Here is a 21,486-nt window from a genome sequence, read left to right as displayed (position 1 = left end):
AACTTCGGAAATTTCAAAGGACCGAACTGTTAACGAATGTATTCACACAGACACTAAATAATCTATTAACACAGCCTCACACAGAGTCATATGTTAGATTTTGGTTAGAGGAGAGAATCAAATAAAGTTAATTTAATTAAGAAAAGCCAAAAACCCTAATAAATCCCCCGAAAAAAAAAATTCAGTCACGACGTGATACCCAATTCGTTTTTTGTCAAAATCATATTCCTTCTCAATTCCCATTTCATTATTCTTATATCTTCGTTTTTCGTTTGTGTATTGTGTGAGATGATTCGTAGGATTTTGTGGTAGTTTTGATTAAATTATTGAGCCGACCTCGAGATCTTTCTCCCTTATATCTGAATTCACATTTGGGAGATTTATATCTGTGTTTGTTCATGGAAGTGGTTATGGGGTTAGACAGGAGAGATCTTTGTCTCTATGAGATCAGATTTAGGGTTTTCTCTCTTGCGTGAAAAGGAAGAAAAAGGGAGTTTCTTTAATCTTTATCTTCTTCTTTTTTTTGCGTTTCTTTTGTAGACTATTGTATAGCGTAAAGTTTGATCTGGGGATTTAGATTTTTTAGAAATGGGGAATATATGTGTTCATATGGTCAGCAATTGTGTTGATACGAAATCGAATTCATGGGTTCGTCCCACGGATCTCATCATGGATAATCCCTTGAAGCCACAGCTCCAAGACAAGCCTCCTCAGCCAATGCTAATGTACAAGGATGATAATAAACCTAAGCTTAATGACACTCATGGAGACCCTAAATTACTCGAGGAGAAGGCCAAAGCTGATGCGCTGAAGCAAACGAGTCAGGAACAAGAAGGAAGGATGAGTGAAACGACAAGGAAGTGCAGTGAAGAAGAGCACAAGAAGCGAGCGGTTGGGATCGCGTGTGCTAACAGCAAAAGAAAAGCTCACAACGTCAGGAGACTGATGAGCGCAGGGTTGCAAGCAGATTCAGTGTTGAACACCAAAACAGGGCATTTGAAGGAGTACTATAACTTGGGGAGCAAGTTAGGTCACGGACAATTTGGGACAACTTTCGTCTGCGTGGAGAAAGGAACAGGGAAAGAATACGCGTGCAAGTCGATCCCGAAGAGGAAGCTAGAGAACGAAGAAGACGTGGAGGATGTGAGAAGAGAGATTGAGATTATGAAACATCTCTTGGGGCAACCGAACGTGATCTCTATCAAAGGAGCTTATGAGGACGCTGTGGCTGTTCACATGGTGATGGAACTGTGCAGAGGAGGTGAGCTGTTTGATAGGATAGTGGAAAGAGGGCATTACTCTGAGAGAAAAGCTGCTCATTTGGCTAAAGTCATACTTGGTGTGGTCCAGACTTGTCATTCTTTAGGTGTGATGCACAGAGATCTTAAACCTGAGAACTTTCTCTTCGTTAATGATCACGAGGATTCACCTCTTAAGGCTATTGATTTCGGGTTATCCATGTTCCTCAAGCCTGGTATGTTACTTACAAAACAGAGATTTTGTTATCTTCTCATATAACAAAATAGATGTTTTGCTGAGATTTCTATTGTTGTTTAAAGGAGAAAACTTTACGGATGTGGTTGGGAGTCCATACTACATTGCACCTGAAGTTCTGAACAAAGATTACGGTCCAGAAGCAGATATATGGAGCGCGGGTGTGATGATTTACGTGCTGCTGTCTGGTTCAGCTCCGTTTTGGGGAGGTTAAGATTGCTTTCTACTTTGATCAAAAACTATATGTGTGTGTGTTTTTGGAGGTGTTCACATGTATGTTTGTTGCTTCAAGCAGAAACGGAAGAAGAAATCTTCAATGAGGTTCTAGAGGGTGAGCTTGATTTGTCATCAGAGCCTTGGCCACAAGTTTCTGATCGTGCAAAAGATTTGATTAGAAATATGCTTGAAAGAAACCCCAAAAAAAGACTCACTGCTCAACAAGTCTTGTGTAAGTCCCTATAGAATCATTAAACTCCATAACTTGATGAGCAGATATGGAACTTAGTCTTGTTTTTTTTTTTTTTTATCAGGCCATCCATGGATTAGGGATGAAGGAACTGCACCAGATACACCACTAGACACAACTGTGTTGAGTCGCTTGAGGAAGTTTTCAGCAACAGACAAACTCAAGAAGATGGCTTTAAGGGTACCTTATACAAAAAAAAAGCTTTTTATTTTTGTTCCTTAGATGGTTTTGATGAGAGAATCTCTGAATTGTTTAGTATTTCACTTGACAGGTGATTGCAGAAAGGCTTCCCGAAGAAGAGATTCACGAGCTTAGAGAAAGATTCAAGACTATAGACAGTGAGAAGAGCGGGCGAGTAACCTACAGAGAACTCAAGAGCTGTCTGGAAAGATTTAACACAAATTTCGACAACTCTGACATCAATAGTCTTATGCAAATGCCAGTAAGCTAGCAGACACTAGTACTGTCTCAATATATATAAGATTCAGTGAGTATAAGTTTGTTTCATAGTGTAATCTTACATATTGGGATCTTTCTTTTAGACGGATGTAGACTTGGAAGACACCGTGGACTACGAGGAATTCATAAGGGCGATTGTAAGACTGAAACAATCACATGAAGAAGAAGCAAAGGACCATTTAGATTCATCAGAAAAAGTGTAGTGAAGTTGGCGTGAAAGATACTGTTGTCTAAAAGAAGTGTAACGAGTACTCAAAACTGATGATGACGAATGTAAGTAAAACGTGATGCATTCATCACTCTTTTTTTTCATATTCTTCAGGTTTATACATGTCTCCTAATGATAATATATATATATCTACAGTGTATACAATTACAATATGTAATCTTTATAATTTTTTACATTAGATTGTCGGAAACTACAAAAGGGCTGCAAGGAAGAGGCAGAACAAAGGAGAAGAGAGACACAAAAGAGGCTAGAAGGATGGGAGAAGACAGAAAGAAGAGAAAAAAAAAAGGATGTGTAGTTGTTAATTATGTTTTTATAAAAAGGTTAGAGGAAATGAAAGAGATGTGTTTCGTTGTATATAGAAGAAGTTGTAGTAGAAAGGGATAAAGGAGACACTAATGTAACGAAGGTGCAATTTGAAGATATTTTGGAGGAAACCTGAATGATTTGATTGGCTGCATGTTTAGTAAATATTATTACACATATGAAATGAAACACTCTGGTCCGGGGTGCTATTTTTGGGAGATGAATATCATAAAAAAAGGACTAAAAATCTTTGGGTACAAAACAAGAATCTGACGGTGGAGGATTCATTCAGACACTAAATCTTACGTGGAAATGGTCGAGACGACAGCTCACACGCGGCTGGTGGACCCCAAAAAAAAAAACGAATCATGTGGAACGGTCGTGACACGTCAGCAATAACGGACGGAAGTAGTGGGGTCTATAAACGGCGGGTATGTCGTGGAGAGGGTTCGCTGTAACGGAGACGATGTGAGAGAGAGAGGGTCATCTCGTCTTCTTCTCTCTCCCCCCCCCCCCACGTTCTTCAACACTCTTCTTCCTCAATCATTTGCTGTCTAATTACCATTCTACCCCTGTCTCACACTTTTTGACCATATACAACACATTTAGCAAAAACCTAACCAGAGGGAAAGTTATTAAAAAAGTGTTGTTGAGAATCTGTGATTTGATTATAGGGGGTGAGGCAAATCTACTAATTAGCTGTCTTATAATTATAATTAAATTAATGGGATTTAGACATTTATTAGTGAGAGTCAAAAAGACCTAACCAAAAAAAAAAGAGGGGCGTTTCCGTAATTTGGTAATCGTTTTTGTCTACATCATCTCTCCTTTGACGTTGAAAAAGCCCCCATCTTTTGCTCATTCTCACACACACACACAGACAGAGAGAAAGAGAGATACATCATCATCATACATCTCTTCTTCTTCTTCTTCGCTTTTTTCTTCTCTCTTTCTCCTTTTGCTAAGTGTGTTTCTTGCTTTCAAGCCATACCCGAAGCGTCTTTTTTAGTAGGGATATACGCTTTTGTCTTTCTTAATCCACTGATAAGGTACTTTTATTTCATTCACTTTTTTTTTTTTTGTCTTAGTTATACAACTTTTGTGTGAATCTTCTTCTTGTTTCAGACTTTTAGATTTACTACACCCGTGGGTTTCTTTTAGCTGTCTTGAATACATAGGAGGAACTTGGGTTTTGGTTCAATCTCTTTTTCAAAAAATCAGAGCTTTCGGTTTTAACGTTTAATGGGTTTCGTCTGTTTTTTGTTTTTCTTATGAACTTGGGTGATCATTCATGATAATGGATGTGAATTTTGTGATTTTACCGCTTCAAACAAGATTTTTGATTAGGTGTGATATGTATAGTATGCTTTTTAATCAATCATCGAAGTGTAGACCAAAGAATTGGTACAAAAGATTTTTTTTTTTTGATTTTTCAATATGATTCTTGACTTTAGCATTGCTATGTTAAAATGTTTAGTCCTTAGATGGATGGAACAATGGGTGGCTACTCAAGACAAGAAGTTCCATCTTTAGTTTGATTTAAGGGATTTGGATCTGCGCTTTGAGTTCGAATATTTCATCATCTTTGTTGTGGATTTGGAAGTTTTTTTAACTGAATGGCGTCTGAGGACTTGAGTGTTGTTGCGGAATCAAAGAAAGGAGAAGAGAATGTTCATGTTGATAATTCCAATGATATGAACAGACCCGAGAGTCTTGACTTATCTACTGTGACAACTGATAATGTCAATGAGAATGTTCCAAAAGATGAAGCTTCTACGATGGTTAAGGTATAAGTTTTCTTACAAGACTTGACTCATGTTTTTTGAACTGTGCTTTGTTAGTCTAACATTCTCTCATTCGCTGCAGGAAGCTGACCTCCCTGAGCCTGCTACTTCAGTGAAGAGTAAAACTGCTAAGGATAACAAAACTGTTAAGAGAAAGTCAGGGACCTTTTCTCGGAGCCCCAGATTCCTTTCTCAGAGTTCTTCATTTCCAACTAAAGGACCTCATGCTGATATCACTAGAAAGAGCATTGATGCAACAACATCAAAGCCTAGTCTTAAACCCGTCGTTGCAAGTGGATCCAAACCAAAGGCCACTCCATCTTCAAGCAGCAATGTTTCCACCAAGCGTACTAGTTTAGTATCTGCTCCTCTCAAAAAGCAAACTATGGTAATTGTTTAAAAAACTCAATCTGTCTTGTTAGTTGTTTGAAGTTTTCATGTTCTTAGTTTATTAACTTTTTTTCTGTGCTGTGTCAGCCTGTGAAATCCATCTCTAAGGTTGCAGCTCAAAGCCCTACTTCCAAGTAAGTGCTTATATAAAATACGTAATTGTGGAATGATATAAGCCAACTAAGCTACTGTCTGAAAGTGATGATCTGAATAGGCAACTAAACTGTTCTCCCGCTGCAGATTAGAAGATGAAGGTTCTAAATCCATTAATGTTGAAACAGCAGGCAAGGACAATGAGGAGGCCAGAACAACCACTGATGTGTAAGTTTGTTCTTTATCTTGTTTTATCATACATGTTTCAATTAGTTTCAAAATGTAGGAATGTGGCAGTACATTTGAAGGAAGTAAGTAAAACATATGTAAATGTTGTATGCATCTATTAATTTTACAGGGTTGCTGAGAAAGTATCCAAATCTCCGAAAGCTGAAATGACAAGCAAGGATGATGATGACACCCGTTCAACTACCACTTCGTATGCACTTTCTTCGTGTTGTTCCCTTGTTCATTAATGACATATGTATCTCTATATATGATGTTTGGATGTCTTAACAGAACTTCTACACCTCGTGGGCGGAGAAGCAGCGTTGGGTCGGCATCTGGATTCTCGTTCAGGTTGGAGGAACGGGCTGAGAAACGGAAGGAGGTTACTTCTTATGCTCATTCTCTTTGCTTACAACTTTTTCATTTTCAGGTTTTTTTAGTTCTGTCCTGACTTTTTCTGGTTTACCTTTCAGTTTTATATGAAACTAGAAGAGAAGATCCAAGCAAAAGAAGTTGAGAAGACTAATTTGCAGGCGAAATCACAGGTGAACTTTTGAGGACTCTTGTATAATAGAAGAAACTGTTTGTTTTTTTACTGACATTTTCATTTTTTTTTTTGGTCAAATGGATTGTGTTTGTGTAGGAGAGTCAGGAAGAAGAGATCAAAAGGTTGAGGAAGAGTTTGACATTCAAGGCTGGTCCTATGCCTAGTTTCTACAAAGAACCTCCACCTAAGGTTGAATTGAAGAAGGTTTGCTTCTTTGCTCTTTCCTATGTGTGATCAAACTTGTCCTGTAACTGTTTTTCTTATATGGATGTGTTGGCCATGAATTGTTGCAGATACCAACAACTCGTCCTAAATCTCCTAAGCTAGGACGCAGGAAGAGTAGCAGCGATGCAACTGGAGTTGTAGCTGCTCCTCGTGTGACAAAACCAAAAGACTCATCATCATCATCTACACTGAAGAAACCCATAACAAAATCTCAGCCGAAGCTTGTAACTCAAGAGAAGTCAGTGAAGGCCAAAGAAAAGAAAAAGGAAGGGAAGAAAGAAGAAGCAGAGAAGAGAGGAGATGAAGAGAAGGCTACTGCTGTGGCTGCAGAACCAGAAGTGAAGAAACCGAACACCAACAACGTCCAAGTGAAGGCCGAGATTATGACAAGCGAGGTTGCAGTGGGAGGTTGATCAGAGAAGCAAAAGACAGCGTTTGGCAGCGATATCTAATGTCTGCTTCTTCTTTTTTTTCATAAAAGCATTAATGTGAATAGAGTTGTTGCGTCGAGTTTCATTTTTTTTACTTTTAAGAGTTTCAGTTTACTTCATTCCTTCAGTTTATTTTATTTTTTTGGAAATTAAGCGTCACTCCTTCTTAAGTTGGTCTGTCTAATGTGTGGAAATCAAAAATTTAAAACATATATTATGAAGATGTAATTAGATTTTAACCAGTGATATAGTATGAGACAAATTATTTGTAACTAAAAAATTTAAATTTTAAGTTATATTTGTTTGTTAATTTTTTTTTTTGCTTAGTACTTGTATAATTGAATTTTTGATTGTTAATTTTATGATTTAACCTCTAGCATACCAGGAGAGAATTTGTTTTTTACACAATATTAATTTAATTAGGTATGTTTATTATTCTAATAATTAATAGTTTATCCTTGTAATCATAGAGTTAATTATATTTTATTTTTTTACAACTTTAAGTTTTTTAAAATAAAGAACCAGAGTAAATCAAATAAAATTTATAAATTACAATGTCTGATAAATCAAACTATCAGTTTATTCATATTCAGGATCATTTTACTTTCTTTTATATTATGATTCTTAACAATCGTCTTATCTTTCTAAGTGATGTGGCATTTTGTATACATATTTATTTATTCATCGATTGAATAATATATCTCTGTTTAGAAAAATATGAATCACATCATACTGCAAAAAAATCACAAATTTTATTAAGTAAATTAATTGTCAAATAATTTAAATATAAAATAAAATAAAAATAAAAGGAGAATCATATTTGAATTAGGTATTAGGTTAAGATATTTAAGCCTTTTAGAGATGATTCGTTGCTTTTCTGCAAAGCCACAGTAGAGGAATGCACAACAATTTTCCATATTCTGCAGCAATATGAGAGAACATCGGGTCAGAGCGTCAACTTTCAAAAGTCTGCTATTACGTTTGGTAAAGGCTTAGATCCAGCAAGGAAGGAAGAAATTAGCAGAGTATTGAAAATTCAAAAAACCAAAGGTTTTACTAAGTATCTCGGTTTGCCTGAATTTATTGGTAGAAACAAAGCCAATGCTTTCTCTTACCTGGCCCAGAGAGTAGATCAAAAGATGGACAACTGGTATACTAAGCTCCTCTCCCCTGCAGGCAAGGAGGTACTCCTCAAATCAGTTATTACTGCAATCCCTGCATACAGTATGTCCTGCTTCCTTCTACCCTCAAAAATCACTACACAAATCACTCGAGCAATGAGACAGTTTTGGTGGTCGACGTCAAGGGATCGGCATAAGATTCCCTGGGTAGCTTGGAGCAAAATTACTGATCCAAAAAAGATTGGGGGACTAGCAATTAGAGACTTAAAAGATTTCAATCTGGCATTGCTAGCCAAGCAAAGTTGGAGGATCCTCCAACAACCATCATCACTTATGGCTCGAGTTTACAAAGCGAAATATTTTCCAAAGACAAGCCTCTTAAATTCCACTCCTAAGTTGAACTCAAGCTACGCCTGGAAAAGCATACTAAACTCATCTCTCAGGGGGTTAAATATATAGTAGGCAATGGCAAACAAATTAATGTCTGGCATGATCCTTTGGACCCTCCTAGACCAGCTAAAGGCATCGGAGTTCATCTGTATCCTCAATTAAAAGTTAGTGATCTACTATCCCAGGGTAGTTGGATTGACAGCTTCTTAAATAACGTCATTGATCCTGTAGACATTCCATATATTAAAAAGATCAGGCCCTCAACTACAGGAGCAAATGATGTTATTACTTGGATCCATACTAAAGACGGGCAATATTCAGTGAAATCTGGCTATAACCTGCAGCGTAAGATTTCTCATACCATATCTGCCAATAATCATGCTTCGTCTTGTACTCCATTATTTGAAAGGTTGTGGTCCCAAAAACTGCCTCCGAAAATTAAGCATTTTTGGTGGCGATGTCTTCATAATGCTTTACCAACTGCAGCAAACCTGAAGAGGAAGAGGATTTTAACTGATGATACTTGCCAGAGATGCGAAGAGGATAAAGAAAATGTCAACCATCTCCTGTTTCCTTGCAGAATAAGCAAGGAGATCTGGAATCTTGCCCCAATTCCACACAGCACAGGTTTTCGGTTCTCTTCAAACTCTGTAAATCAAAACGTAGATCAATTATTGAGCCTCAATAACAATCATCGAAAGGATGTAAGTTTATTCCCTTTCCTTGGTTGGCGTATCTCGAAGATGAGAAATGATATTTTGTTTAAGAGTAAAAAGTGGTCCATCCCAGATACTATAAGCAAGGCTCTCTCTGATTTGCAGCAATGGAAACAAAGCTTACCTTTTCACAACGAGGTACTGCTAGATTCTCAAACAGCCGACCAGAAGAATCACAACTCCCTGACATATGTGAGCCCCATCAGTTCCATCTCTCAGCAAAACAGCAATTACTGTTGTTTCGTGGATGGTTCGTGGATCTCATCAAGCGACAATGCAGGTATTGGATGGATATTATATAATAAAGATGCACAGTTTATCCTGCGCGGAATGGCTTCCATTGATCCCTTCAATTCATCAATTGAAGTGGAAGCTGAGGCCTTAAGACTAGCAGTTCTTCATGTGACGAGACTGGGTTATAACAGAGTTAAGTTTTGTGGTGATGCGGAAGCTCTCTACAAAAAGATAGACCGATCCCTTACTGAACAGCAACAAAAACATAAGACGGAGCACTCTCTTATTGCTACACAGTTACAAGACATCAAGAACATAGCTCTATCTTATGAAGGAATATCTTTTGTAACGATTCCTCGTAGACTAAATGTTGAAGCTGACAATCTAGCTAAAGGTGCTAGAGTAGCAAACTCAAAGTTCATAATATCTTGGAACAATGTATCATAATCTTTATCAATAGCAAAGCTTTGACAAAAAAAAAAAAAAAAAAAAAAAAACCGGATAAAATTTAAAATATGTTTTTTTCCAAAAATTTCTTCCATGTAATAATTAATGCCCAATAAATTATCGATCTGTCAAACCTATATACCGAGCGGATCTAAATGGTTTAGGTCCAACTTACCCACAAACAAAACGGATCGTAAATATGGGCTCTCTGATATTCATTTATAAAATTAAATGAGTTGAGCCCAAACCAATCATAAATTCCTACCCAACTCACTTTTTGTTTTTTTTTTTCATGTTTTGTTAGTGGTAACTGGTAATGTATGTGGCCTAAATAACCTTTAGAGCAAGAGGATAATTTACGCAAGCCTTTGAAAATAACCTTTAGAGCAAAAGGATGATGAGTTTGATACTAAAGTTTCTGCTTCTGCTTCTATTTTTCTTGAGTCATCATGCTTATTTTGGCTCTATCATCAAGTTTCTCCCGGGTTTTGAAGGCCCTCTTCCTTTTGAACTCGAAACCGGGTTTGTTAAATCTCCCTTGTGGAAACATTTTGTTTTGAGTTTGGATTTAGTAATCAGCCGTTTTTTTTCTAAATGAAGGTACATTGGTATTGGTGAGGAGGAGGAAGCCCAACTGTTTTACTATTTCATCAAGTCTGAGAACAATCCAAAAGAAGACCCTCTTCTTCTATGGTTAAATGGAGGACCAGGATGTTCTTCTCTCACTGCCCTTCTTTCCGAGATTGGTAAGTCTATACTTTTTTCCTCTTCCTCTAAGGGTTATTTTCAAAGCTAAGGTGGTTCAAAGTGGGTTATATATATATATATATATATGTAGGTCCTGTGGCTTTGAAGTCCGAGGTTTACAATGGAAGTGTCCCTTCTATGTTCTCTACTACATATTCATGGACAAAGGTAGCTGGAAGGGAAGTATATATGTCGATCACAAACCCAATCAATGATCTATTATTAATGATCTTATTAAAATTGACATACCTTTTGTAGGTAGCGAACATAATATTCTTGGACCAGCCTGTTGGAGCTGGCTTCTCATATTCAAGAGCTCCACTTGATAAAACTAGTGACACAAATGAAGTTAAGATGATCCATGAGTTTCTTCAAAAGGTTATACGACAAACCTATTGTTTTTTTTTTTTTTTTTTTTTTTTTTTTTTTACATTTTTCGTGGTTCCGTATAGCTCTTGTGTAAGTTCAACGCTTCTCATTACCTTCTAAGTGATTTCAAGCTTTACACGTTCTGATTTTTTAATTGGTATTATTCAGCCAGCGTGTAGCTCATCGATTAAGGTGTTTTTCTTTTTTGTTTCATAGTGGTTAAGCAAACATCCACAATTTTTCTCCAACCCATTTTACGCTACCGGAGACTCTTATGCCGGTATGATTGTTCCGGCCCTTGTTGACGAAATCTCAAAAGGTATAACATATACACTTTTATTAAGTAATCCAATGTTTCTTTTCTCTCATGTTTTAACAAAATAGATATTGTGATGCAGGGAATTATATATGTTGCAACCCTCCTATAAATCTACAGGTCATTGATATTTGATCATTTCTACTTACCTTATGTACATATATATATAGTTTCAAGAACACTTATATTTTTCTTGCCGAAAACAGGGTTATGTGCTCGGAAACCCGATAACACATGATCAAATTGAACTAGACTATCGTATTCCATTTGCTCATGGAATGTCATTAATATCTGATGAACTCTACGAGGTACGAAATATGTGTCATGCTTAATTTGTTACTAGAGTTTTTTTTTTTCCTTTATATATATATATATATATATATATATATATATATATATATTTTCTGTGTTTTTATACAAACCTTATAGCTTGCCAAGTTTGAAAGCCTAAAATTATATAACAATGTTCGAAATCTAAAAATTAATTTTACAGTCACTGAAGAGATTTTGCAAAGGAAATTATTACAATGTGGATCAAGGTAACACAAAATGTTTGAAAGTTGTTCAAGAATACCATAAGGTACGCACAATTTGAAATTTGGTCGATACTTTTTTCTCTCCGTAACAAATATCATCACTAATTCAGTTTTTTTATTGGTGTTTACAGTGCACTGACAAAATAATTATACATCATATATTATTACCAAATTGTGATGACACAATTACACAAAATATAGCTCCTGATTGCTTTGTAAGTAACACATCTTTCCTCCATAGTGACCCATGTAAAAAGTTGACTTCATCTGTTTTCAAAATCCTACACAAATTATATTTCCTCATTGCTTTATAAGTATTTTACCAATTTTTTTGGCTAATAGAAAAGTAACTGGGAGAAAAAAACAAATAAAAGCGAAGATCGTTTACGCAACTAGTATGATGAAATTATATTATTAACTCTACCATATTTTCCAATTACTTCATGATCAAAGATCAAAGTCCTTAGTATAGATAGGCGATATCTAAGTAAACATGTTAATATAATGTTTAATGAGATTGTGATATACTGGTGTATCTATCTTATTCTTACGTACCTAGTCATCTACTCTGTATAAAAATAGAGTTGTTAATCAATCCTTGTAGTTTGGTTATTAAAACTAGGAATCGAATTAAAATAAAAGAATCTCATATGTACAGTATGAGACTATGAGTGGAGATGTATATTTCAAAGAAAAAAAAAAGAAGAAGTCAGTTTTATGATGTTTCAAATAAGAAAAGGTTGATTATGCAGTATTATAAGTATTATCTTTTCGAACGCTGGGCCAACAAAGAGAGCGTTCGCAAAGCTCTTCAAATCAATAAGGTATTTGCAAGCTTAATTAAAGATCATTAATCAATTACCATATTCTATTAATTTTTTGTATAATCTATTTTTTATGAAGAATTTTTATATAATGTAAATTTGGAACAATCTGTTAATACAGGGTAGCAAAGTGGAATGGGTGCGATATAATCATACGATACCATACGATAGAAACATTATAAGCAGTGTACCATACCATATGAATAACAGCATTAACGGCTACCGGTCTCTAATCTTCAGGTAATAGTTAAATTTCTACTTTCCAAGAACTGATTTTGTGCAAATATAAACTACAAATAGGTGTGGCTGTCTGGGCAAAACAATTACAAATATAGAGATGCAAAAATTGACAACTTAGAGGGTTTTTTGAGTAATACTTATGTTTAATTTTTTTAAAATAACGCATATATTCATAAGTAAAACACTAAAAATTTGAAAAAGAATGAGCTTATAGGAATGATTTTTTATTACTTGATGAGAGTGAATTGGTATTTATATTTATGTTTTCTTTTAAAAAAATTTAACTCATTTAAAATTAGTTTTTGATGAATGAAACTACGACATATAAAAAAATGATTTTTACAAAAATAAATTTGAATTTTTATTTCTCTAACTAGGTATCTTTTACAAAAATAAAATTGAATTTTTATTTCTCTAACTATTTATCTTTTGTCATTTTTTTAAATACTCTTATTTAAAGATTGTTTAATAAAAAAAATTAACATTTGGTTTTATAGACTTGTAGTTTTCTATAAATTTATAGATTGTATATGTACTCATAAAACTTGTGCCGTTTATGTTGAATAGTGGTGATCATGATATGGTGTTGCCTTCCATTGCAACTCAAGCTTGGATAAAATCTCTCAATTATCTAATCACTCATGATTGGAAGCCTTGGATGATAAACGATCAAATCGCTGGGTACATATTGGTTTATGTTACTCTTGTTCATTAATTTCTCATTGTATCATAAATTTATTAAAATCACGTGATATCATTCTTTCAACAGATACACGAGAACTTATGCAAATAAGATGACATTTTCTACTATCAAAGTAAGTTTTCTCATTTAAACCCATCATTTTTATTTTCATCGCATTGTAGTGAAACATCTTTAATTTTCTAATTGTTTTGAGCATTTTGACTTTAGGGATGTGGACACACGCCAGAGTATCTACCAAAAGAGTCCTCGATCCTATTCAAAAGGTGGATCAATGGCCAACTTTTGTAATAGAGCCTCATCCAAAAATTAAGAATAACAATGTATAACATTAAATGCTTGTAGACATTATTATCTACTATGTGAGTAATTGCGCTATGCGCGATTCTTCCCTTTTATTCTTATTACCAAATTGTTTGCCTACCTATATTTAAGTCTGGGTGTTCGAGTATTCGCTCCAGGTTTGGGTTATATTTTAGAAGTTCAAGTATTGTGGGTCTATAAGTTTTAGACTATGTTGCCACACCACGTTAAAAGAAATAAACCGAATAGATAACAAAAAGCGGAGATCAAGATGAAACCGTGTATTTAAGGGAACGGAGATGGGAGAAGAACATGTGAGCCAACAATAACATCTGGAAGAGTTTGAAAAAGATTTCTCCTTATATGAGGAAGTTTTTGTGAAATGACTCTCATTAAATTTTACTTTAGTCCAATAATAAAATACGATGGTCTATAAACCATGAAAGGAGATGAAGAGAAGGCTACTGCTGTGGCTGCAGAACCAGAAGAGAAGAAACCGAACTCCAACAACGTCCAAGTGAAGGCCGAGATTATGGCAAGCGAGGTTGCAGTGGGAGATTGATCAGAGAAGCAAAAGAGAGCGTTTGGCAGCGTTATCTAATGTCTGCTTCTTCTTTTTTTCTTAAAGCATTAATGTGAATAGAGTTGTTGCGTCGAGTTTTTTTGTTTTTACTTTCAGAGTTTCAGTTTACTTCATTCCTTCAGTTTTTTTTTTTTTTTTTTTTGGAAATTAAGCGTCAATGGCTTCTTAATTAAGATGGTCCAATGTGTGAAACTCAAAAAATTGTAAATATTTATGAGTGAATTTGAAGAGAAGAACAGTGGTGAGTTGTGCAAATAGAAATGTCAAAGGAGAGGCTTGTGGGGTCTTCCTTTATAGCTGATGTTTATCAAGTCTGATACAAATATCCTTGTGGGCTATTCCGTATTTGGAACATATTTTGTGGTGGATATGAGACTATGCTTTCAATCTATGAACTACATTTTACAAGCTTAAATCTGAATCCCAAAAAGAAAAAAAGAACATGAATAAGTACTAGTACTCACTCCTAAGATTTTGATTCTTCACATACCATAACTATTAGCCATACAAGATCTAATGTTAAAGTGAATTCTTAGTACTTACATTGTTATATAGGTAGACTAGTTTATGAATCTGTGAAAACGAAACGATGCGAGGTTAATAATGTTTTTAACAAATGTTCTTGTGGTTTTCGATATTGCATTATTATTATGTTTGTAAAATTCCTACAGAAATAATTTCTAGTGATAGTAGATTTGTACACTTAACACTTAACAAGTGTACGGATACAAAAGTGTAAAAAATAATTAATATTGTTAAATAAAATCATCAAACAAAATGTATATCAAATTATAAAGAAAAAACATAGATTTTTTTAATGTGGAAAAAATTTGGAAACAAAAGATATATTAATAAATATTTGAATAATTAGAAAAAGAGGAATGTGATGAAAAAAAAAAATCCAAAAACAAAGAAACGTTTACTCGTAATTTTGTACATTGGAACACAATCCCACATTTTTTCTATTTCACACCATGTATATTATATGAACAGTATGTATAGGAGATTTTTCTAATTGTAAATAGTAACTATACTATAAAAACTATTATGTTTCAAAAATGTATTGTTTTGCTAAAAAAACTCATATTAATTAGCAAAAGACTAAGAGAGAATGAGGCTTTGATAACGAGGACAAAAGCCCCACACACAGCTCACCTGCCCTCGTGGCCAGTGCCCACTTACTACTACCCCTAATACCTTCTCACCGTCTTAATAGTAACATTTAAAGATTCGTGTTCTAGGCTGTGATTTTCTCATTATCTGGCTGTAAAACATATACTAGTAGAGGAGTAGGAAACTTCTTTTTTTTTTTCTTTTTTCTTATAGCTTTATAAAAGCAAATAGTTCAACATAGAGTTTAAGTGTTTGTAACTCTAGTTTATCATGTGATTTTCTGTAATATATAACCAAATTATTACTGTATATATATTTTGGTGGCACACAAAAAAATAGTATTGTTTTGGGTATTGCATAAAACTTATAACAAAAACGCTGACTTCAGGACCAGGTGTATAATGTATAATATTAAATAATATCATAGATATGTTGATTGATACATTACATGTACATTGCAACTACCATGTCCAATCACACATTTTATATACGAAAGAAAAATATTTGACAGACATTTTATATCATACAAAAATGGTGACAATAATGTGTTGATTGATGTGGTAAGAGAGAAATGGAATAGAGAATCAAAATAGGCACACAAATGGATCCTTCCTTTTATTATTCCCATAGTTTGTATAAACTTTTTCTTGTAGTATTACATATATATTGATATCTCTAACTCCTATGACATTTTTTTTACTCAACCCAAATAATAACAGACTTCACCAAAATCTACGTATTTATATATGTATATATTTTTAATGAGAAAAAATTACAAATAGAACATGCAAATCGCAACGAACCCCAAAAATCACATCATTTACATATTCAACTCTTTTTCTCTTTTTTTTTTTTTTCTTCAGATGTTTACAGAATAAAGAAATTGTGGGAAGCTCGGATTCGTTTCTGTAAAATTACTGACACGGAATAAACCGTGAACCCATCATTCTACAAGCTACCTCGATCAATTTACCTGTATATATATACATTATCATCGGTTAACATTCACAAATCATTTAAGTGCAATGAATATATATGATTATAAACAAACCCAAAATACCAAAAGACAAAAAGAAAAAAAAAAAGATTTGGTTTGGGGTTAAGTGAAAATTTAGACAAGCTGTCGTTAACGACCAATGTGTCTCACTCACACAGCTTGCTTGTCTTTAAGAATACATAAAAAAAAATAAAAAACATTGTTTTCCCCTAATTTTAATGATTATTCGTCGGTGGGTTATAGAATTAAAAAGTACGTTGGAATAAATAAAATAAAAACAAAAATTTGTTAAGAGTTTTTTTTGTCTTCATTCTCTTACAAGTGTCTACTTTATTCCAAATCCCACATGTTCACTTACTTCTACTACCATTAAACGACGATGGCTGCTACTCTTATGTGGTTAATGTTTCATTCCCACACAAAAAAGTTTTACTATAGTTTTAGTAATGTTTTGAGTAAGAAATTTTTGGATGACACAAAACAATGACGCATTTTGGGTTTAGATGTCAAAATCAAATATTTATGGACCGAAAAAGTTAGAATCTAAAAAATAATCGTACCAAAAGAGTAAATAATGTAAAAATTTTATTATTACCTCTTCTTGATTTAGCAACTTTTTTAACGACCGGAGCAGCGGGTTTAATCTCCGTCGCCGGAGTTTCCTCCACGGGAAACAAGACTCCGTCGATACCCTGAACCGAAATCCGACCGTCGGTGTAAATATCAGGATCGAACAAGTAAGCAGAGCCTTCACCGTGTCCGAATTTGACAGATCCATCAGCTTCTTGAGCCAACACTTTATGTGGGAATCTCAATGAGTCGTACTTCACTTTCCCAAATCTCCGAACAGCGTTGTACATGCTCTCCTCGGTTTGATACTCAGGTATGATGTGGTAATACACAATCTGTTCAGGAGCACCTGGCTCGCTTAGCTGGTCCGTTGTGAGCTTAGCCATGGCTTCGTCGTTAGGAGCAAGAACGGTTAAAACGTAGCCTTCTGACACGAGTCGACCCATCTCTGTGGCTAAAGAAGTTAAATTGACGAGTATGTCAGCCATCTCGTTGTATCCACCGTAATGCAAGAGAGTGTGGATGAAATCTTTGACTTGAGCCTCGCCGTTGAAGTGTCCACGTGGACCACCAGGTCCGGGAGCTGGAGCCGGAGCCAGGGAAGGGCCTGGTGACATAGCGTCGTAGATTGGGAGAACAGGAGGAGCTCCGGCGGGGACGGCGGGAGCTGGTTTCTTGAGACGGTGGGTTCTTGGGTCAACCTCAGGAGCTCCTTCTGGTATGACGGCGGAGATTGAGCGGAGACTACGACGGCGGTTGAAATCTTCTTGAACAGAGCGAGGGATGAGAAGACGTTCGATACCGTGGATGATACCATCGGGTCTGATGACGTCATCAGGACGGACGAGCTCTGCCGAGTCGACTTTTAAAGTGTTGACGTCGACGGTGAGGTGGAGATGGTCGTTGGAGAGAGTACGGTGGTGGTGAGAGAGAGAAGGCCATTGAGGAGAAGTGATTCGTTTAGGGAGAATGTGGAACATTAATAAAGACTGTAAAGATTTGAGATTTCTTGGTTCGAGCAAGAAAGATTTGAAGAGTGGGTCTAGGTTCCGTTCCAAGGCGTCGTTGCGTGGTGCGAAGATTGTGATGTTGTGTTTGCCTACTGCTTCTTCGAGGGTTTGGAGAAGGAGGGCTTTTTCGACTAATTCCGCTAGCTCTGTGTAGTGAGAGTCAAGAAGAGCTACGAGGACTGAGTTTGAGTTTATTTGACCTGATACGGGTTTGTTATCGGGTAATGCGGTTGCAATGGAGACGGCTAAGAGGAGGAGGAGAAGGAGCTTTGTGACGCCATAGGAGGAATCCATGACGGTGGAGATAGAGAGAGAAGAAAGAAGTGTCGGCAAAATGAAGAAAGAAGAATTGGGTTTGGTGTTTTTGCTTGTGAAGAAGGAGAGAGAGAAAGAGAGAGATTCTGATGCTGATGTGAAGTTTCTTCTTTCTTTCATTAAAAATTTTATTTTTTTTTGGGTGGGTGGCTTTTTATTTGGCTTTGTTTTAATATTTTTTTTTGGTGAGGGTGAAAAAAAAAGTTGGGTCTACTTGAGAAGCAAAGGTATGGTCGTGTCAGCTGATGCCTAACTCGGAGTCTCTCTCTCAGACAAAAGGTTCCTACTTGCTTCTGTTGAAACAACTCAGCACTGTGGTCTCTGTCTTGGAGCCTCGTGTCGTATTCTGACTCGGTCCATATCTGAACTTCACTTGAAGTAAACACTTTCCATCTTTGTATTTCCAAAAATAAAGAACAAATCAGATTGTTTTGGCTGCAAATCTATGACGTACGTCTCAAACAACAATTGTGAAACTAATAATAATTAGCTGCGAATCACCAATGTGTACTATTGACATGAGTTAAATCAACTATTTGGCAATATATATTGTCACGTTTAAATATGATTTGCATCTCGAGTTTAAAAATATGTTAGTAATTGTGCGTCATTATTGATACAATGCTTTCGTAGCGATTTCTTTTGTAAGTTTGTTAGACTTGTTTTGGTCTTACAGACCATAGAGACACAAAAACGTTTGGTGGTTTGTTAGCAAAAGTAAAATAATCTTTAATAACTTTTTTTAAAAGGCTCTCGGCCACCAGTGTCTGTACGTACGTGGATCCGATCATTATTTGACCGTCGGTTCACTATTCTAAAACCAAAGAATTGTGTAGTCTTTTTTTTTATTGTTTTGTTGGACAACAGAATTGTAGACTATTAAGTAAAATTTGAAAGATTTATCGATTGGTAATAAAGAATCACTAGTAACTCTCATGGCGTCATCGTCTCTAGGTTTGCACGTGCTCTTTTGATTTGTGGATTTTTTTTTCCTCATCATTCATTGCTTCAAAAGCTTAATTACAAGATTTTATCGAATAGCTAAGCTATTATAAATAATCATCATAAAAACTTGTTTTCTATGATTTGTTCTGCTCTCGCGAAACTAACAGTCCTTTCTTTTAAAGTTATCCATTCTTTAATTGTTTTATTCAGACACTTTTAAATGTAGAATTTTTCATTTGATGGATTACAACCCAAAACTAACTGTATACTTGGTGATACATCTTTTAATAAACGTAACCACAACATATTGTCAAAAATAAATTAATTATGTTGATATAGTACTGCATCGTAAGATTTTACATTACTGATGGAATGGATTAGCATTTATGGTAGTGTTTACAAAGTGAAGTTACACTGTAAATCAGAAGTTGCCATAATCCATTTTCGTGGATGAAATTTTAGAAACTGACTTAATTTATAGAAATTAATTTTTGTCTCGTATAGCAGGAAATACATTTGTACTATGTATTGAAACTCCAAGTCTCCAACTAAAAAAAAAAATTATGAAGGAAGGTAAGATGTCTTTGGTCCAGATGTCTCGACTTTTAATCTAACATCGTGTCATTTTAATAATAAGAATCTTTGTTTATAAGACTTAAGACCAATGCATACAACATAAAAATAAATTTACTCCTACGTACATAAATATGTCGTGGTAATGAATAAAATACATCTCGAGATGGAGAATCTGTGTGATCAATAAATGAATATGGTTAAGTAATAAGTTTTGTGAGACAGATGTAACATAATAGGTGCTCTCAAGTCTCATGGAAATGTGAAGATCCTATATAGTTTTTTTTTTTACTTTTTTTACGCAAATCCCTGAAAAAAAAATTAAGAGAGTAGGGTTTGCTTTTAGCGTACGTGTGGTGGAAAAGCAAGGGACAAAGTCGTAACGTATGATTGATATAAAATATCGTTTTCGCTGTAAATAAATGATCAGAAACGGCGACGTTTCTCCTGCCGCTAGATTTGCCATCGCCTTCGAACCGACACTGTCTTTGGTAGTTGGTTTTGCTCCTTCTTTGATTCGAAGCTCCGTTCCGAGTCAGTCCCACCAACATTATAGAGGACACACAAATCTTCAATTAAAAATACGAAAAAAGAAAACAGCTTTGCGATTCATTTTCTTGATATTAAATATGGCCAAAGCGCTCCTCACCCGTAACATACTAACATGAACCGAATTCTTGACTATTAAGTTTTTATTTTTCTTCTTCTAATCATTTTTCTTTAGATTGTATTAGGTGTCAATATATGTTTTTTGTTTTATAAACACCAATTGGAGAGGAGAGATACATTGTTTTCGAAAAGAAAAGTCAATTGATTTTAAGGGATTTTTATATTAGAGAAAAGAACATCAATTAGATAATAATTGAGAAAAAAAGAATGCATTGTACATGAACTTTTCGAGTAGATGCGAGATGTATGGCCATTCGAGATATTATGAAGATCTTGTAATATGACGTTATTAAAGAGAGAATCCTTCAATTAATTTACCATTGATTCGAATCTTGCAAATTTAAAGAATGATAGGACAATTATATAATGTGAAACTACGTATTTATATTTGTCTGTTGTAGTTAGTTTACAATAATTAATAATCCGCTACCTAGAATATCCATCCCTTTTATAATAAAACGGAAGTACACAACATTGTTTTGTAAACTATATAATTTTAATAAGTTAGTTACAAATAGGTTATACATTAATAATAAATTAATTGGTTAGAAATATGTTATACCAAAAATCTAAAAGAGAATATTCTAAAGAATCGTATAATCTAACTTACCATATTAATTTCCTTAGTTAAATTATTCATCAAATAAAATATTTTGATATCTAACTTAACATATTAATTTATTAATTATCATTATACTTCATTTCTCATTTATATATATGAGTCTATTTTGTGAAACAAGTAATTTTTTATTATTTATTATAATTAAAAATGGTTTTATTTCTGCATATACCATAAGTTGAATTTTTAAAAACAAATATAAATTGTTCAATTTATAAAATATTCAAGCTTTAGTAATATTATTATTTAAAAATAATATCTATTGAATTAAAAATTTTACTGAATAACGGGTCAAAATTTGAATATTTAAATTCAAATTCACAAAATTATGTCTTATAATGACATTCAAGTCCTGATCTAGGATATACATTGTTGAAATAACTTCAAATATATAAACTAATACAACATATTAAATTTTTCTTTTAAAATATAAAATATACAAAAGTTTGTATAAAATAAAATTTAACCAGTGTTATAGCACGGATATTTATCTAGAA

The 21,486-nt window shown here is 34.5% G+C and overlaps 4 protein-coding genes across 5 annotated transcripts; 3 read left to right on the top strand and 1 right to left on the bottom strand.

Annotated features, from left to right (window-relative positions):
* The first annotated feature begins 119 nt into the window (after positions 1–119).
* Positions 120–3,106, top strand: LOC104782003 (calcium-dependent protein kinase 25). Its single transcript, XM_010506813.3, has 7 exons — positions 120–1,474; positions 1,560–1,703; positions 1,790–1,942; positions 2,025–2,140; positions 2,232–2,402; positions 2,503–2,692; positions 2,828–3,106. The coding sequence occupies exons 1-6, from the start codon at positions 589–591 to the stop codon at positions 2,620–2,622; spliced, it is 1,590 nt and encodes a 529-aa protein (XP_010505115.1). The 5' UTR covers positions 120–588; the 3' UTR covers positions 2,623–2,692; positions 2,828–3,106.
* A 302-nt stretch (positions 3,107–3,408) lies between these two features.
* LOC104784211 (protein WVD2-like 4) lies at positions 3,409–6,962 on the top strand. Of its 2 annotated transcripts, none has more exons than XM_087510917.1 (10): positions 3,409–4,003; positions 4,432–4,741; positions 4,821–5,126; positions 5,216–5,262; positions 5,369–5,449; positions 5,580–5,660; positions 5,741–5,831; positions 5,923–5,994; positions 6,093–6,200; positions 6,290–6,962. In XM_087510917.1, exons 2-10 carry the CDS (start codon positions 4,571–4,573, stop codon positions 6,632–6,634), a joined length of 1,302 nt encoding a protein of 433 aa, XP_087367043.1. In that variant the 5' UTR covers positions 3,409–4,003; positions 4,432–4,570; the 3' UTR covers positions 6,635–6,962. The 2 variants fall into 2 exon arrangements, with proteins under 2 accessions (XP_087367043.1, XP_010507570.2); XM_010509268.2 differs by having other exon boundaries at positions 3,804–4,003; positions 4,558–4,741.
* Positions 6,963–9,852: 2,890 nt separating this feature from the next.
* On the top strand, positions 9,853–13,719 carry LOC104782001 (serine carboxypeptidase-like 9). The gene is made up of 14 exons (XM_010506811.3): positions 9,853–10,082; positions 10,161–10,306; positions 10,399–10,475; positions 10,566–10,685; positions 10,893–10,995; positions 11,075–11,112; positions 11,199–11,300; positions 11,486–11,572; positions 11,660–11,743; positions 12,281–12,352; positions 12,474–12,592; positions 13,160–13,273; positions 13,362–13,407; positions 13,503–13,719. The coding sequence occupies exons 1-14, from the start codon at positions 9,955–9,957 to the stop codon at positions 13,581–13,583; spliced, it is 1,317 nt and encodes a 438-aa protein (XP_010505113.1). The 5' UTR covers positions 9,853–9,954; the 3' UTR covers positions 13,584–13,719.
* A 2,162-nt stretch (positions 13,720–15,881) lies between these two features.
* Positions 15,882–18,384, bottom strand: LOC104781997 (fasciclin-like arabinogalactan protein 16). Its single transcript, XM_010506808.3, has 2 exons — positions 16,884–18,384; positions 15,882–16,264 (listed from the first exon to the last, which is right to left on the bottom strand). The coding sequence occupies exons 1-2, from the start codon at positions 18,301–18,303 to the stop codon at positions 16,206–16,208; spliced, it is 1,479 nt and encodes a 492-aa protein (XP_010505110.1). The 5' UTR covers positions 18,304–18,384; the 3' UTR covers positions 15,882–16,205.
* Positions 18,385–21,486: the final 3,102 nt, after the last annotated feature.

Source organism: Camelina sativa, chromosome 4, assembly GCF_030686135.1.
Source record: "Camelina sativa cultivar CO46 ecotype springtype chromosome 4, ASM3068613v1".
NCBI lineage: Eukaryota > Viridiplantae > Streptophyta > Magnoliopsida > Brassicales > Brassicaceae > Camelina > Camelina sativa.
The sequence above is the reverse complement of the archived record's forward strand: the minus strand, read 5'-3'. Positions and strand labels throughout refer to the sequence as shown.

What these genes read in the sequence shown, in the direction of transcription:
- LOC104782003 (XM_010506813.3), top strand. Translation starts at nt 589, where the DNA reads ATGGGGAATATATGTGTTCATATGGTCAGCAATTGTGTTGATACGAAA. An exon ending in CACTGCTCAACAAGTCTTGT is followed by an intron (nt 1,943 to 2,024) that starts GTAAGTCCCTAT and finishes TTTTTTTATCAG; the next exon opens with GCCATCCATGGATTAGGGAT. An exon ending in ATAGTCTTATGCAAATGCCA is followed by an intron (nt 2,403 to 2,502) that starts GTAAGCTAGCAG and finishes TCTTTCTTTTAG; the next exon opens with ACGGATGTAGACTTGGAAGA.
- LOC104784211 (XM_087510917.1), top strand. Translation starts at nt 4,571, where the DNA reads ATGGCGTCTGAGGACTTGAGTGTTGTTGCGGAATCAAAGAAAGGAGAA. An exon ending in GCCAGAACAACCACTGATGT is followed by an intron (nt 5,450 to 5,579) that starts GTAAGTTTGTTC and finishes TTAATTTTACAG; the next exon opens with GGTTGCTGAGAAAGTATCCA. An exon ending in GGGCTGAGAAACGGAAGGAG is followed by an intron (nt 5,832 to 5,922) that starts GTTACTTCTTAT and finishes TTTACCTTTCAG; the next exon opens with TTTTATATGAAACTAGAAGA.
- LOC104782001 (XM_010506811.3), top strand. Translation starts at nt 9,955, where the DNA reads ATGATGAGTTTGATACTAAAGTTTCTGCTTCTGCTTCTATTTTTCTTG. An exon ending in TGTTGACGAAATCTCAAAAG is followed by an intron (nt 10,996 to 11,074) that starts GTATAACATATA and finishes ATTGTGATGCAG; the next exon opens with GGAATTATATATGTTGCAAC. An exon ending in AAGCTCTTCAAATCAATAAG is followed by an intron (nt 12,353 to 12,473) that starts GTATTTGCAAGC and finishes CTGTTAATACAG; the next exon opens with GGTAGCAAAGTGGAATGGGT.
- LOC104781997 (XM_010506808.3), bottom strand. Translation starts at nt 18,303, where the DNA reads ATGAAAGAAAGAAGAAACTTCACATCAGCATCAGAATCTCTCTCTTTC. An exon ending in AGTTGCTAAATCAAGAAGAG is followed by an intron (nt 16,265 to 16,883) that starts GTAATAATAAAA and finishes ATATATATACAG; the next exon opens with GTAAATTGATCGAGGTAGCT.